The 15,890-nt window shown below is 38.7% G+C and overlaps 1 protein-coding gene across 1 annotated transcript in view; it reads left to right on the top strand.

Moving 5' to 3' along the window:
• exoc2 (exocyst complex component 2) overlaps positions 1-15,890 on the top strand; it is a 118,977-nt gene that overhangs the window by 60,868 nt on the left and 42,219 nt on the right. The window contains exons 8-16 of the mRNA XM_062028146.1: positions 3,300-3,445; positions 3,963-4,044; positions 4,140-4,242; positions 7,072-7,190; positions 11,474-11,569; positions 12,954-13,078; positions 13,163-13,231; positions 13,323-13,480; positions 13,584-13,705. Coding sequence (XP_061884130.1) covers positions 3,300-3,445; positions 3,963-4,044; positions 4,140-4,242; positions 7,072-7,190; positions 11,474-11,569; positions 12,954-13,078; positions 13,163-13,231; positions 13,323-13,480; positions 13,584-13,705 — 1,020 coding nt within the window. The remainder of the gene's footprint in view (positions 1-3,299; positions 3,446-3,962; positions 4,045-4,139; positions 4,243-7,071; positions 7,191-11,473; positions 11,570-12,953; positions 13,079-13,162; positions 13,232-13,322; positions 13,481-13,583; positions 13,706-15,890) is intronic.

Here is a 15,890-nt window from a genome sequence, read left to right as displayed (position 1 = left end):
TTACAATTATGGTATACCACAATTACAGTTCCTGGGCACACAATTGGCTTGCGTATTTCCGGTGTACATACATTTACTACAGTATGGAAAACAGTAAAGTCACGATGCCAAATCCTCTTCAATTGCAGACTTTTCGTCAAAATTAGTTAATAATAGTCTTGGGTCCTAATAGGAAAGCTTCAACCCTAACTTGAATGGCCTATACAGTTCAGTCCAAACAGTATCAGTTATTTTTATTTTAACACAACCAACCATAGTTTTGAAATGAAACCCTCAAATAAAGTGTAGACTCTTAGCTTTACTTTAAAATGTTTCATAATAACAGCAATTGTATGTACATCCTGCAGCCACTCATACAGCCAGCATGTCCATTTACAGAGGCTCAAAAGTATTTGGAAGTTTCAATTGTAAATATAACCATGCATTTGTAAAGGAAACCTCATAGTTCGGCTTTATATGTTGGCGTACACGATCATACAGTATTAATTATTGTAGTATTAAAATTGCAGTAAGTAAATGTTTTATTAATATTGCAAGATATATCACAAGTTTAGTAAATGCAAGGCACTGACTCGCACAACATTTTAAACCAGAGGTCTCCAACCCGCCGCTTGCTAGCTACTCGCCACACCTTTCTGAAATATGACACACTATTATTATGCACAGCCATCTAAAGCAGCTGTTATACAAAGGTCAAACGATATTTTGAATTGCTCTTTTATGTGAACAATAAGTGCTAATTCACACAATAGCTTAGCAGTAATTTGGAATCAGTTCTCAAGGTTCATTTATAGCAGTTCAAAAGGTAGTTCCTTTGTTAAGGTAACATTGCTTAATCACACACACAAACTCGAGGCAACAATGGATAGCGGAAGTGATCTATGGATGGAGTTATAACTGCCATTTTCAAAATGTACTTTAAGTACTTACAAGGCCTTACTTAGATGTCAACTAGCCAACAACATAAGAATACGTGCTCAATATATTTTGGAGACAGTGTGGCTCAGTTGGTAGACCGTGCCAGCAACCTAAGGGTTCCTAGTTCGATCCCCAGCTTCCGCTGTCCAAGTCACGTCCATCTCGTCCTTGAGCAAGACACTTCATCTTTGTTCCTGATGGGTCGTGGTTAGGGCCTTGCATGGCAGCTCTCGCCATCAGTGTGTGAATGTGTGTGTGAATGTGGAAATAGTGTCAAAGCGCTTTGATAACCTTGAAGGTAGAAGTACAAGTATTTACCAATTACCATTTAATCCCTCCTGGTAGGCAAAAACAGCATGCTTGTCTTTTCACTTAACACAAATGTCATAACGCCATTAAGTCAAGCATAACACACAGCGCCACCCTTTGGGAACAATGATGAGGTGACAGAAGAAAGGTATACAGTTCAATACATACAGTACATACATACAAATTAGGCTGATGAAGCATGGAAGAGTGGTTTGGTAAATTTCTAGACTAATGCCATGTAGATAAAAAGTCAATAGTTTATGACTATATACTACTATATACTGTAAATATTGTCAGGAACTCGCATGGCTGCGGTAGTTGTCACCCCAAGATGCAGGAGACAGCAGGACGACGTGCAGGTTAGAGTCTTTTATTATATTCAACACGAGAGGAGCAGTCATGCATGCAAAAAAACGTCCGTTACATAATCAATCCTCGAGCCCCAACTGGAGGGCGAGGCAGGCATAAATAGCAGCCTGGTTGGCCAATCAGGGACAGATGAGGGAACGAGCGCTCAGCGGAGATATGCAGGAAATGGAACTAAAATAAGAGTACTGACAGGAAATAAACACAAACTAAGGAAACATAACCAGATGTGAAGTGACAGATCATCAGTTATTTTACTAAAAGGTAAGTAAATGAAATACAAAGCAGTAATTTACAAAATTATATGATTTATAAGATAAAATGTACCTACCGAATTGTTCATAAAAAGTCAGGCTTTTGTCTGCAATGTCCAACAGTCATAGTCATCAAATTATGAATTCATGAGGGTTAGGCGATTCTTTTTGGTCCATTTCAGCTGTAAATAACAATATATTTAAAAGTAAATGGCAGTGTTTATCTCACGTCGACAACACAAACACATCAGAATCAGAATAGTTTTTATTGCCATTGTCTGAGAACAGGTTCGGAAACTAGGAATTTTACTTGGTGCAACATAAAAACACATACAACACAGAATAGAATAACATGAGCTGCTTTACTGTTAGCTTGTTAGCATTAGCATTTTGTTCACTCGGGTTAAGGCTAATAACTACACAAATGGAGCGTCACTGACTACTTTTACAACATATAATAAAGTAAATAGTTAATATTTAATGTCATTTACCTTCGTTCCACTCGTGTACTGCCTCATTTATTTCACATTTCTCCATCGAAGTCTTAGAATAGTAGGCAGCTGAGGTCGTTGCTTCAAGTCCAGCTGAATACTCCTCCGTGAATATGTTTAAAAAGGTCCGACCACTTCTCGTAGCTTCGCGTATCGAAGTTAAGTTTGTAAAAAATAATAAACAACGTTAAATTGCAAATAGTTTAAAGTCTACGGCCCCACAAAAGTTCCTGCAAGTCGTAAGTTTGTTTCGTTCTCTCCATTGTCAAGTTTGTTGTAATAGAAAAAGTCTCTAAAAGTCTCATTGACGCTAGAATGTGTGTTTTATTCGATTACTCTATTAATTAACTAATTCATTTATAAATTACTCAGTTTCTAAAATCATCGATTGCCGCAGTCCTAGTATAAACGCAGATTAACCACTAATTTATTTTGACCACACCTGATCCTTTACCTTTACTGGGGATGGTTGCCTGAAAGATGGCTAGGTCACTGATCGGGTCAATACATGTTCCAGTCCAAAAATTATTTATAAGAATCTGACTTGTGTGCTTAGTGGCAAATTAAATTTCATAATATACCCAGATGGGTCTTTGGATAATACCATTATTAAGTTCTGAGCAAATAATGCGACATGCATTTAAGTTCTATACAGTGTATAAGATTCTGACAATAAATTGCATTTATGTAAAAAATATTGGAGTCTTTCTTTAAAGTTAATTGAATTGTGCAAGCAAGTAATTTACTGCATTTATTGTGATTTTAAATAAAATAACCATCAGTAATTACTGAAACATAAAATATGTTTGCATGTTACCATGTCAAAACACAAGTTGACATGTTTACAGAATTTCTTTTGATGTTGTTACTCGACTGGTTTGACTATTTTGAGTCCACTTTAATAACAATATTTATGTATTTTTCCACTTTTACTCCATCTGTGCCTTTATCGTCTTCGTAGGGGCAAGTGATACAGCAGATACACTTTTCCAAGAGGTCTTGGGACGGAAAGACAAGGCTGACTCCACACGCAATGCGCTTAACGTCCTGCAGCGTTTCAAGTTTCTTTTCAACCTGCCGCTAAACATCGAACGCAATATTCAGAAGGTATTCATCCCTCAATAAATATGCACTTTACAAAACAACTGAAGCAACTCATATCATGTATAATATGAATGTGTAGTCACCTGATAAATCCACTGAAGTAATGTTTTTTATAATTGTATTTAGATTCCCTTTGTAGTGTGCAGTGAGATACAAATCAGTCATCAAAATTAAGAGCTCAGAGCACTGAGGCAAAAATATATACTGTATTTTAGTCTCTTGAAATCTTTGTGAAGCATCAAAATATTTGTTTTGAAGAAACTATAATTCAGCCATCCACATTCGTCAAACTAGGCTGTTTATGTTTTGCTTTTATTGTCTTTACAGTCATTTTATTGCTGTGCATGTGGTTAGTAATTACTGACCACATGTGAAGGTACATGTTGTTTGTTCCCACACTGTAGCTTCGACTGCTAAAGTTTTGTTAGTTTTCACCCAGTCAGAGGAACTGCAATACACGGTTCGAGCACCATGAGTCACCGTGTACCATGATGGGTTAAATAACTGCTGTGACTTCCAGGGTGATTATGACGTGGTGATAAATGACTATGAGAAGGCGAAATCCCTTTTTGGGAATACAGAGGTTCCCGTTTTTAAAAAAGGTAAACTTATTGTCACTTGTTTTGGTATTTAAACTAATATATAAAATAGTGTAAAACCTACTTAACAAATGTATTTACCTTTCTGCTTTGTAAAGTCTACGCTGAGGTTGAGTCTCGGATCAAATCTCTCCGAAGTCTTTTACTGGAGAAGCTGCTGCAGACTCCATCAACACTACATGATCAAAAGCGATACATCAGGTATTCTGTTTTTGATATTACTATAATGTTCATGTCCATTAATTTACATCAGGGGTGCCCACACTTTTTCTGCAGGCGAGGTACTTTTCAATTGACCAAGTCGAGGGGATCTACCTCATTCATATATATAATTTATATTTATTTATTTATGAAAGAGACGTTTTTGTTAACAAGTTAAAGGTGTTTAATGAAAATACAAGCATGTTTAACACACATAGATTCCTTTCTTTCATGAAGATAAGAATATAAGTTGGTGTATTACCCGATTCTGATGACTTGCATTGATTGGAATCAGACAGTACTTCTTATAACGTCCGCGTGTTCAAATGGAGTAGACAAAAAGTCCTCCTTTCTGTCCAATAACACATGAAAATGGTTGGGTTTTGGCATCTTATTTGTCCAGCTTTCATACTCGTTTTTATACACTTTTCAAGAAATACATTGGCGGCAAACTCCGTAACTTGCTTGCTTGTGCACGCCAGCTTTCTGAGACTCTTAGTTTGTTAGCACAGGCAGGATGAAGCAGCGCTTTTATCATGAAGACAGGAACTATGCAGTTGGTCTTTAGAGTTTTGACGGCAGGTACGGCGCGAGAGTCTGTTGAAATAAAAAGTGTTTGTTGAATTGGACGGTCATTTTTTCTTAATAATGAGCTCGCAGCAGACAGCGTCATCTCACAAGACCATCGGGTGCCGTGAATGTCAATCAAGTGACGAAAGTGACATCTTGGTGAAAATTGATGATCGCTAATTTTTAGGTGTATTTCTTTAATGCTCGGTTGGCGATCGACTAACACACCCTCCACGATCGACCGGTAGCTCGCGATCGACGTAATGGGCGCCCCTGGTGTACATGTATTAGTCTTTGTGTGTGTCTGACTAGTATATTAACTTTTTATCCAGCAGATGTCATGTAATCAGAAATGGTATTCCAAAATTGCATTTCTTTATTATTAGTCTGTCTGCACTCCCTGTTTTTTGTGCAGACAGTAGTTCTGTAGATTTGTATCTCTGTTTGCTCAATCTGACAGCCGAAAACACTGCAAAAGCTGTCCATTTAGCTTTAGAAGAGATGCTAACAGTCCCTTTCAAAGACAATATATTGTTGTGCTTCCTCTACCATAACCAACTTTCTGGTTGACAGGGCTGTACGCTTGGCTTTTTCACTAGGAGCACTAATGCTACTAAATGGAAAACATTTGTAACACAGAAATATAAAAAAATAGAGGATTATGAAATGTCTATAATAACACAATTTAATTATTTACACTCAATGTACACTTGTGCACTTAACACATACAAACACTATGCCATCGAAAGGCCTACTGCAACCTTCAATTAAACACAGAGAACATCCCTAAACAGTGTTAGCACTGTTGGTAACACTAATGTAGGGCCGGGCAATATGGACCAAAACTCATATCCCGATACAGTTTGGCTGCATTTCAATATATAATATATGAATCCCGATATTTTTTCCGTAAAATTGGACAAAGTTTAAACCAAACAAGTGTCGAGCTGTTTTATTGAAACAAATACATAACATGGGTAACTTTTTTTAAATGTTGAAGTTTAATGTGTAGATTCACATAAAAAATATTGAAAAGGGTCATCCATCCAGCCATCCATCCACTTTCTACCGCTTGTCCCTATGGTGGTCACGTGGGTGGCTGGGGCCTATCCCATTTGCATATTATGGTTTCTTTTTTTGCTACATGTAACACTCTTCCTTGTGGTCTCCCCGTCAGCCATGTTGTAGTTTTTAGCGCTTTCATTTGGAGTCTACTGACAGTTTTAAGTTAGAGCTTTACGCTAATTTGTATGAGAAATGGCAACAGCAGAGGACTGCCCGTCAGACCACAAAACACTTTTACACTATGCATCAGTCCATCTTAGATGAGCTTGGGCCTAGCGAAGCCGGCTTCCTTTCTGGGTGTTGTTGATAAATGGCTTTCGCTTTGCATAGTAGAGTTTTAACTTGCACGTACAGATGTAGCGACAAATTGTAGTTACTGATAGTGGTTTTCTGAAGTGTTCCTGAGCCCATGTGGTGATATCCTTTACACACTGATGTCGCTTTTTGATGCAGTACCGCCTGAGGGATTGAAGGTCACGGGCATTCAATGTTGGTTTTCAGCCTTGCTGCTTACGTGCAGTGATTTCTTCAGATTCACTGAACCTTTTGATGATGTTACAGACTGTAGATGGTGAAACCCTTTAATTCCTTGCAATAGCTGGTTGAGAAATGTTGTTCTTAAACAATTTGCTCAGCATTTGTTCAGAGTGGTGACCCTCACCCCATCCTTGTTTGTGAATGACTGAGCATTTCATGGAAGGTGCTTTTATACCCAAACATGGCACCCACATGTTCCCAATTAGCCTGTTCACCTGTGGGATGTTCCAAATAAGTGTTTGATGAGCATTCCTCAACTTTCTCAGTCTTTTTTGCCCCTTGTGCCAGCTTTTTTTAAACATGTTTGCAATTCTAAATTAAAAATATTTGCAAAAAAATAACAAAGTTTTTCAGTTCGAACGTTAAGTATCTTGTCTTTGCAGTGTATTCATTTGATATAGGTTGAAAAGGATTTGCAAATCATTGTATTCTGTTTTTATTTACAATTTACACAACGTCCAAACTTCACTGGTTTTGGGTTTTGTACAATCATTAGCCCTACTGCAAAAACTGGCTATAAGGACACACCATAATGTTATAGAGAACTATTTCTATCTATTTCTATAGCTAAATTATTGAAATTCAAAAAAGCAATAGTTGGCGGGTGCAATTAGATTAAATATTAATGCAGTTTCTTGGTTTTGTCTCCCTGTGAAGATACTTGTCTGACCTGCATGCTGCAGGTGACCCTGCGTGGCAGTGCATCTACGCTCAGCATAAATGGATCTTGCAGCTGATGCAAGACTGTAGGGATGAGTTCATCAGTGGCCAGAAAGGTAATAGACACATTATGCATTGCATTGCTTATATTTCACATGAAGCAACACGCTATTTAGCATTTCCAATCATTGTATTTGAACTGTGACTTGGTGCTCAATGGAGAAATCCTTATTAGAAAGCACATAAGTCAGTTCCTTGTTTTTGGTCACCAGGTTTGGACACATCTCAGGAGGGTTTTTACTCCACTGCTGTGACAGATACTCTCCAAATCATGGCGGTTTTTAGGCTGATTCTTGGCCACTCCAAATTTCAGTTTCAGTTCAATGGCATTAAAGGGGATTTATGATAATTTCTCTTTTTTCGAAATTGTCCCAATATTGGATATTTGTGTTAAAAAATGCCAACAATTCAATCATAAGGATTATGCATTGGGGCAGGAGCTTGCGCGCATTTTTAGATGTCTCTGAACTCTATGTTTTGCAGTCTTGTTTTAACATTAGGCCATTTGATTGACAGATTGACGGATGTACTAATGTGGGAATCCTAGTATATGCTGTTGGCCAGCCACCTCCCACTCTGCTGTGCCGAGGCTGTTAGCTGCAGCCTCTCTTGTTATTCCTTATCATCTAATGCCGTCCCGCCTCCTCTGATCTCTATAAAAAAAAATACTTCCGTGTTTATTTGTCAACATTTTACACAGGGCTGTTACGTTGACACTGGCCGGTATGAAATTAGATTTAGCTGCTAAACTGTGATGAAAAAGACGGCATCATTGCGACATAATTACTTGGTTTGAGGGAACACAAGAGAAGGTATTATTGTATTATTTTAATCTAATTGTGACATGCACACAATAATACGGACGTGCGACTTGTAGTGAGATTATTTCTGGTAAATGCAGCTTTTATGAGTCGGTATTGTGCGCCACACAAGATGTACCATTCTATACCTAATGTATTGACAGGTGAATCTATATAGTGTTTATGAAGTTTATTTTCAACAGAGTCTGGAAAAAAATATGGAGATTATTGTTTTTCTTCAAAATATATATTTACAGTGTTACCGTTACTCCGATACCGTTGGAGAGGTTTGGGATTGGAGGGGTACATTTGCAATCTAAGGAAACACCCTCACCCACAAACCGGTTGCAGACGTACTTAGAACGAGGGTTCAAAATGTGACTGTGGAGTAAAATTTTAAACACAATTTGCACCAAAGCATATCCAATGCATATGATCTAGACCACAAAGAATTGTGTTAAATGGAGATTATAATCATCATAGGTCCTTTTTAAGGTCCGAGCACTGCAGGATTTGCTTTTTCTTGCGCACCTCTTTTGTGCACCTTCCCTTATGTTTTGATTCATTGTCATGCTGGAAAACCCATGGCTCCTCGTGAGTGTTCTGGCTGAGGCCGAGAGGTTTTCATCCTAGATTCTACTGTACATGTCTCCCTTTATCGGCCCTTTGTTTTTGTTGTTTCCACCACTATATTAGGCAGTCGGTATCCCCCATAACTGTGGAATACCCATGTTAACTTCTTCTCCTATCAACAATACATTTTGTAGACAAAGTAGATCATAGGAAAATGTTTGTCAGGAAAAAATTACAGTGACTTCAGTGTTAAGAAAATTTACTAAATTACATGCAATTTTAATTAGACTTGATAGGTACTGCTTTATAAAGGTGGGAATTAACTAATTTTAGTTTGCTGATTGTACTATTATTTCACCCTCTGTAAAATATACGATCAGTAATGTAAAAAACATCTTACAATAGCCGATAATTTGACACCTTTAATACATCGCTATTAGCAAACATAAATACATCCTGCACTGCGCCTGATGTTGTCTCTTTTACAGCCAGGTTAGTGCACTGTTCTGCCAATTAAGGCCTTTTTCCCAACTTTGCTGTTATTTATTCTAGGGTTGTTCGCTATACCAGTACTAATAAAGTACCGCGATATTAATTGATTGAAATCGGTACTATACTGCCTTTTGAAATGTACCGGTACAGTTCTTTCATCTCAGTGCCGCTGTGTGGCGGTGACTACAGAGCCGAGGCGCATGATGTTGTGTGTCAAAACGCACACACAAAGTGCATACAAGCAATAACATCGTGGTGGGGAAGAATGGCAAAAAAAGAAAATAGTACTAGTTAATAAAGAGGGTGGAGAAGCGCAATATGGGGGTATTTGGGCTTCAAAACTAACGGTAAAGGTGACGCTTTAAACAATGAAGCGCCGAGCTTCAAGTGTTGCTTTAAAACACATCTCGCCAAATGTGGCGATTAGTATTATCACCTTTGCGTCAAACATAGGTAAACATTTAAATAATAATCATCCAGATCTGCACAATGAGTTATAAAGAGAGACAGGTAATAATATAGTAGTTACACCGTTCCTGCTGTTCGCTGCGGTGCAGACCGTAGTAGAGGAGTGCAGGGGAGATGTTCCCTTCAGTTCACATTACCCCACAATGGGTCTGCTAAGATCCGCTTTCCGGTCAGAGTTCGAGGCCGCCGATTTGTGACAATCTGGTTGCTTTATTATTAGTTTTGCAGGACACAACCGGACCCATTCATCACTTTACTGCACAGTGCGCACGCTCCCTCTCTCACTCTTTACTCGCCCACTCACTCACTCACTGACGTCACTTAGCCAACACGTTGACATTTTCACAAACACACATACTGTACTCTCATAAGTTAACAGCTCCTCTGTTGTGCACAAGTAGGTACATAACATATAGATACATAACATGTAGATACATGACAGATAGATACATGACATGTAGATACTCAGCTGCTATGCTTAATGCCAAATATTAGCGGAGTTAAGAGCGCCCATCTAACTTCAACTAGTGCAAGTAGAATGACTGAATTTAGTAACAAATTGCTACAATTTGTGTTTTATCTTTAACAGATGTGTGTTTTACCTGCTACATGTCTTATCTGGGTACATTTATCCATAGTTTTGTTTTTAGTACTTACTAATAATTGTATTTTTCTTAAAGCACAGACCAGGATTGGCAACCATAAATCATGAAGCATTTAATATCATGCAAATAAAGCTTTTTTTTATTATATTCTAATCTAATCCTTGATTATGGCAGACTATATGTAATATGGAAAATTGTAAATTGTTCTTTGAGGGCAACAAGAAAAACACAATGTGTTTAATGCCCTTTAATTTATATTTTAACTTCTTAAAATTGTTCTTTGAGTACCGGTACAGTAGGAAACATATGTTTATTGTATTGTAAGATTTTCTGTTAAAATAAAGCCAAAATTGACACTTTTTCGTAGTTCCCTTTATTTGGAAAAGTATCAAAGTATCAATATACATTTTGGTACTGGTACCAAATTATTGGTATTGGGACAACCCTAATTTATTCTATTCTATCATATATTATATCAGTATTATAATTAGGTAAGACTGCATTATAAGCTACAGCATACACGGTCTGTGGTAATGTTTTAATGTACCAGATGGTGCTCAGCAATGTCAAATCGGGAATATACGGTAATTTTTTTTCTCAAAGTATGACAATTTTAAGTTTCCGGTGCAATAATTTCCCGTCTAGCAACATTGTGATAAGGTTTCCTCAGGTTTAGCAACAGCAGCTCTCCCCTCTAATGAGAGAAATACATTTCAGAAAGCCAAACCATTTCGATCTCAGAGTGAATCTGTTATTTAAAAAAGCTCCGCTTTATACTGTTGTATTATATTTTAAATTTAAGAAAGGGAAAACTTGCATTATGCTCACATCCTTGATATTCCAGTTACCGGCTGGGTCTTTGGGGATTTTTCCAATATTTTTTGTGTCCTACAGCCAGAAAACAGACTCACGAGTTAGTAGTTTTAGAACTGACGAAAGTCTCTCATCATGTTTGATTAGGTGTTGTAGTCCTTAAAGTGGTTTCAGAAGCCAATATATTTGCTGAGACACTGATTACATGGTTTTGTGTAACACATACACATGTTGCCATCTAGTGGTGAGAGTTGCTCTCTGGTAACAGAAATTAAATGTAACTGAACCCAGTGATGTTAACCTACTTCACCCCAGCTCTGACAAAGTTTACAGATCTGTTTCTGTTACCCTGAAAACAACAGAAAAGTGTTTAGCAGTGGACTAAGCCACATCTGAAATTGAATAAATGAAGAGAGAATGAGAGGAACGAAGGAGGATTGCTTAGTTTAAAGCAATCTGAGATTAATGACAAATGTGGAATGATTAATAATTTTTATTTGAAATGTTTGATATTTGAAGTGTGCGTTTCTTTATCGTACAGAGTTAAGTAGTTTTATTCTGCTGCCCGTGTCCTCTGTTGTGTGTCAGTCTGTGTAGGAGCTCCGGATCCTTCAGTACTCAGCAGACTCAGCCACATATCATCTTTGAAAAGAGGGAGTAGCCTGCAGATGACAAGACCTAGCAGTGAGTACCACACTCACGTCTCAGTTCACATATACATTGTGTGCTTATATTTGTTTGTCTTGAACATATGGTTTCTATGGTTACTTCAAATTCCAGAAAGTTCTTAAATTTTGATATTGTGTTTTGAACAGGGATTGAATTTTGAATAAAATGCTTAATAGTACTATCAATTAAAGCGTTTGGGAAGTGTTCAGAATCAGAATCAGAAGTACTTTATTCATCCCTGAGGGCAAATCAAGATTTTCAGCACAATCCCATTCAAGATCAGACAAACATTACAGGGAGACAGAACAGGATCGCTGACGGGTCTGCCAACTTCCGGCGCCCCTTACAAAAAAAAGGTGAGAAACGGGTAAATATTGGGGGGGAGTGAGTAAAAAGAAAAAAAATATTCAGTTTCAGCCTAAGCCAAAGGAAGAAGAAAAAAACTCATAGCCATAGCACACACGTGTGTGCAAGAGGTAAACATCAAAGAACATAAAGGACATTAAGGACATTAAAAAAGCAGAGCAGATGCAACCAGCTACCACTCCAGCAGTGCCATTTCTACATGCTGCTACAAAAGTAAAACAACAAAAAATAATTAACCAATAATAAATTTTGCGCGCACACGATTGCACCATGCATAGACAAGCAACCATACAAAAACATCCATATACACTGTGGTGGCCTCTGTGGTGTTCCACGTCATCGTCTGCTGGGGTGGAGGAGCATGGCCAGAGACAGGAGCAGACCCAACAAAGCAACCAAGAGAGCCGACTCCACCCTCGGCCGCCCACTAACTCTAGGCCAGTGTCTAGTCTGCATGGATGAGCGAGGATGCGTCTAAGGAGACCGAGGTGTCCGATAAATGCTCATTCAGACAAGACACTGCTCAGCGCTAGCTTCACAGCCCTGTCTCTTCATCTGCATCTCCTTCAGTCGCTCCAAACAGACTCTGGTATGGCAGAGACCCACCAGCTGGTCTCCATGGCCAAAACGCTCCCGGGATGCAGATCCAAAAGTTCACAAAAAAAGCACCACAGAAGTCACGAATGTGCCACCCCTTGTCGCACAGTCCAAAGGATCCTGAACCAAAAGGCAAAAAAAACACATGAAAACCAGAGGGAAACATCAGGAACACTAAAGGATGATACAAGAGCACGGAGCTCCTGTCACCAGCAGCCACTACAGCGGCACCATCTTGGGGGGAAAAAATATATATATATATCAACGTTTTTGTGAATTTAATTTGGAAAATGATTTGCCTCCAGTTGGGTTTCAGGGCTTCTCATATAGTCTGCCAAAGTGGAATGTGTTAAGGTGCCTTAATGTTTCTAATAAGAGACATCATGTATAATTGTAGTTGTTTGTGGAATACAATATGTATGTTTGTCCATTTTAGACCGCCACTTTGAAACCCCTCAGCAAGTGCAGTTTGTAGAAAAGCTGTCAGATGTGGTGATTGGTCAACTCCCTAATTTCTGGAAGCTTTGGATCTCTTATGTCAATGGAAGTCTTTTTAGTGAGGTAAGTACATGCAAAATCATTACAGTGTGAAATATAATGTAACATTTAGATATTAGATAACTGAGTTATGTTTGTCTCCTGCAGACTGGAGAGAAATCTGGGCAGGTGGAAAAATCAAAGAAAAATGCAAGACAAAGGCAAAATGACTTCAAAGTATGCAGCAGTGACGCCTCACAGTAAAATCTTACCAACTTTGGAGTTTGAAATATAGGCTCTTCTAACTGTGTGTGTATTACTTGTGTAGAAAATGATTGAGGAAATGATCAATCGACTGGTCAAGCTTGTGCGCGGGGCCCTTCTTCCTACGACACTGCCACGAGGGGAGCAAAGTCTTTATGGAGGCTGGGAGAACAAAACAGAACTTTCTGGGGCCTGGCTCACTGAAATCATCCACACTGTCAGGTCATTTTCATATAATGTATCATTTTGTGCTGCTCCGATGTCTTTAACAGTCTTCAGTGGTGTGTTTGCTATACTCATAAATACCCTAATCTATCTCATCCAGAGGATGTCATGAGGCTTTGTCTGCCTTGGAGATCCCAAATGATCTGTTACAAGTGATCCAAGAGTTGCTGCTGGAACTAAGAGTTCACTGCCTCATGGTGACACTACTGCACACCACAGACGGTAAATGAAGAATTATTATAGGAACTAGAAGTTCACAGTATTAGTGTGTGTTCTGTTCTTCAGTCTGGTCGGGTATCTTTAACATATCTGATACCTATGGAAGTATTATTGTAGCAAAATTATTTGCAAATGCGTATCTCAATTTGTGTGCCTGTACTCCAATTCATGTGTATGTGAACTAGGGTTGTACGGTATACCGGCATTAGTATAGTACCACGATACTAATGCATCATATTCGGTACTATACCGCCTCTAAAAAGTACCAGTCCCGCACCCCTATCGTCGTCACGTTGTGTCATTGTTGGTTTTACGAGCAGAAGAGCATGTTCGGTAGCGCACAATCACTTAGTACTTACAAGCAGACACAGTGTGTAGACAGAAAAGGGAGAACGGACTAATTTTGGCTTAAAAACTAACGATAAAGGTGAAGTTATAACACTGAAACGCCCTCAGGAAGAGGTGCTTTAGACATGGCTAGCGAGCTAGCAGCTAAAGTCCAGCCGCAGTCTGCAGTGTTTTAGCTACTTCTAAATCACTAATCCTTGTCTCCATGGCGACAAAGTAAGTTTCTTACAAGTATCATCCCTGCAGGACGAGGAATAGCTAAACATGCTTCACTACACACCGTAGCTCACCAGCGTCAAAATGTAAACAAACGCCATGGGTGGATCTACACCTGACATCCACTGTAATGATACCAAGAACAGGAGCGTATCTAGTCGATACTATTATGATTACATAGTAATCCATGGACGTATTTCCTGAGTTTATAAACATAATATAATTTTTTTTTTAAACGAAAAAAGATTTTGTGATGATAAAAAATATGAATGTAATCATAGTAGTATCGACTAGATACGCTCCTCTACTTGGTATCATTACATTGTATGTCAGGTGTAAATCCACCAATGGCGTTTGTTTACATTGTGACGCCGGTGAGCTACGGTGTGTAGTGAAGCATGTTTGCTTGTAAGTACTCCGTGATTGTGCATTGGTGAACATGCTCGTCTGCATGACACGACGTGACGACTTGTTGGACCAGTACTTTTTTGAGGCGGTATAGTACCGAATATGATTCATTAGTATCGTGGTACTATATTGATACCGGTATACCGTACAACCCTAACACACACACACAAACACACACACACACACACACACACACACACACACACACACATACACATGCACATACACGTACATATGTATGTCAAAAAGTCACGTGTAAACGGATAAACAGATGTTTCTTTACCCATAGACAAATCAAATTACGAACAGACAAAACACGCACACACACATTAGTTCACATACACGTGAATTGAATTACAGACGCAAAGATTGAGATATGCATTTGAAAATAATTTTGCTACAATAATACTTTCATAGATACAGGTGCACAATCGATACTTTTGAAATGGTGCCAGTGCTAAAACGGTACTTATAAAAAGGACACATTTTGTCCAAAACCTATGCGTTTTCTTTACAGAATTAAGTAACATACAATTTAAACACATGTTTCATTCACAGAAATAAAAAGGTAAGTAATAAATTCATGACTATGAAATAAAATTCACAACTAGAAAAGCACCCGCAGAGCACAGAATTCCACTAGGCTTTATCTCCCAATAGTAAAAAATCCTGAATCCAGACAGTGATCTGTATCACCCCCAAAATCTAATCAGCAGAGACTGAGAGAACAAACAGCAATCTCCCAGACCAGCATTGTAGAGAAAACTATCCCATAAGGCTACAACTGAGGTGATATCCAAGGTTGGGATGGAGACTTTAACAACCCCCTGTTTGCCCGTGCATCAGCAGGCTCCCTCAAGGGTAGACGTGGAAAAAGAAGCTGGACACCATCTTTAGGGCAAGTTGGACGGAGGTCATGAAGTTGATAGACTTCACCTATTTCAGCCGTAACGCATGGCAGACCATCTACCAACTCAACACCTCCTAAGTGCTCAGTGACAACAAATGCCATACATCCTAGCTCCTAAGTAATAGTTGCGTTCTGAGTTACAGTTACGGACTCCGCCTACATTATATCTCACGAGGTCTCTGCACTCTTTAGCGTGCCCAGTGTTGATGAGAACTTATCAAGAGACTTCTCAATAGCCGAGCTTAGAACTGCCATTTCCAGACTTAAACAAACCTGCTGAGAAACAGGATCCCTCAGTTGTCTGTC

This window comes from Entelurus aequoreus, linkage group LG19 (genome assembly GCF_033978785.1).
Source record: "Entelurus aequoreus isolate RoL-2023_Sb linkage group LG19, RoL_Eaeq_v1.1, whole genome shotgun sequence".
Taxonomy (NCBI): Eukaryota; Metazoa; Chordata; class Actinopteri; order Syngnathiformes; family Syngnathidae; genus Entelurus; species Entelurus aequoreus.
This window is presented reverse-complemented; position numbering and strand designations above follow the sequence as displayed.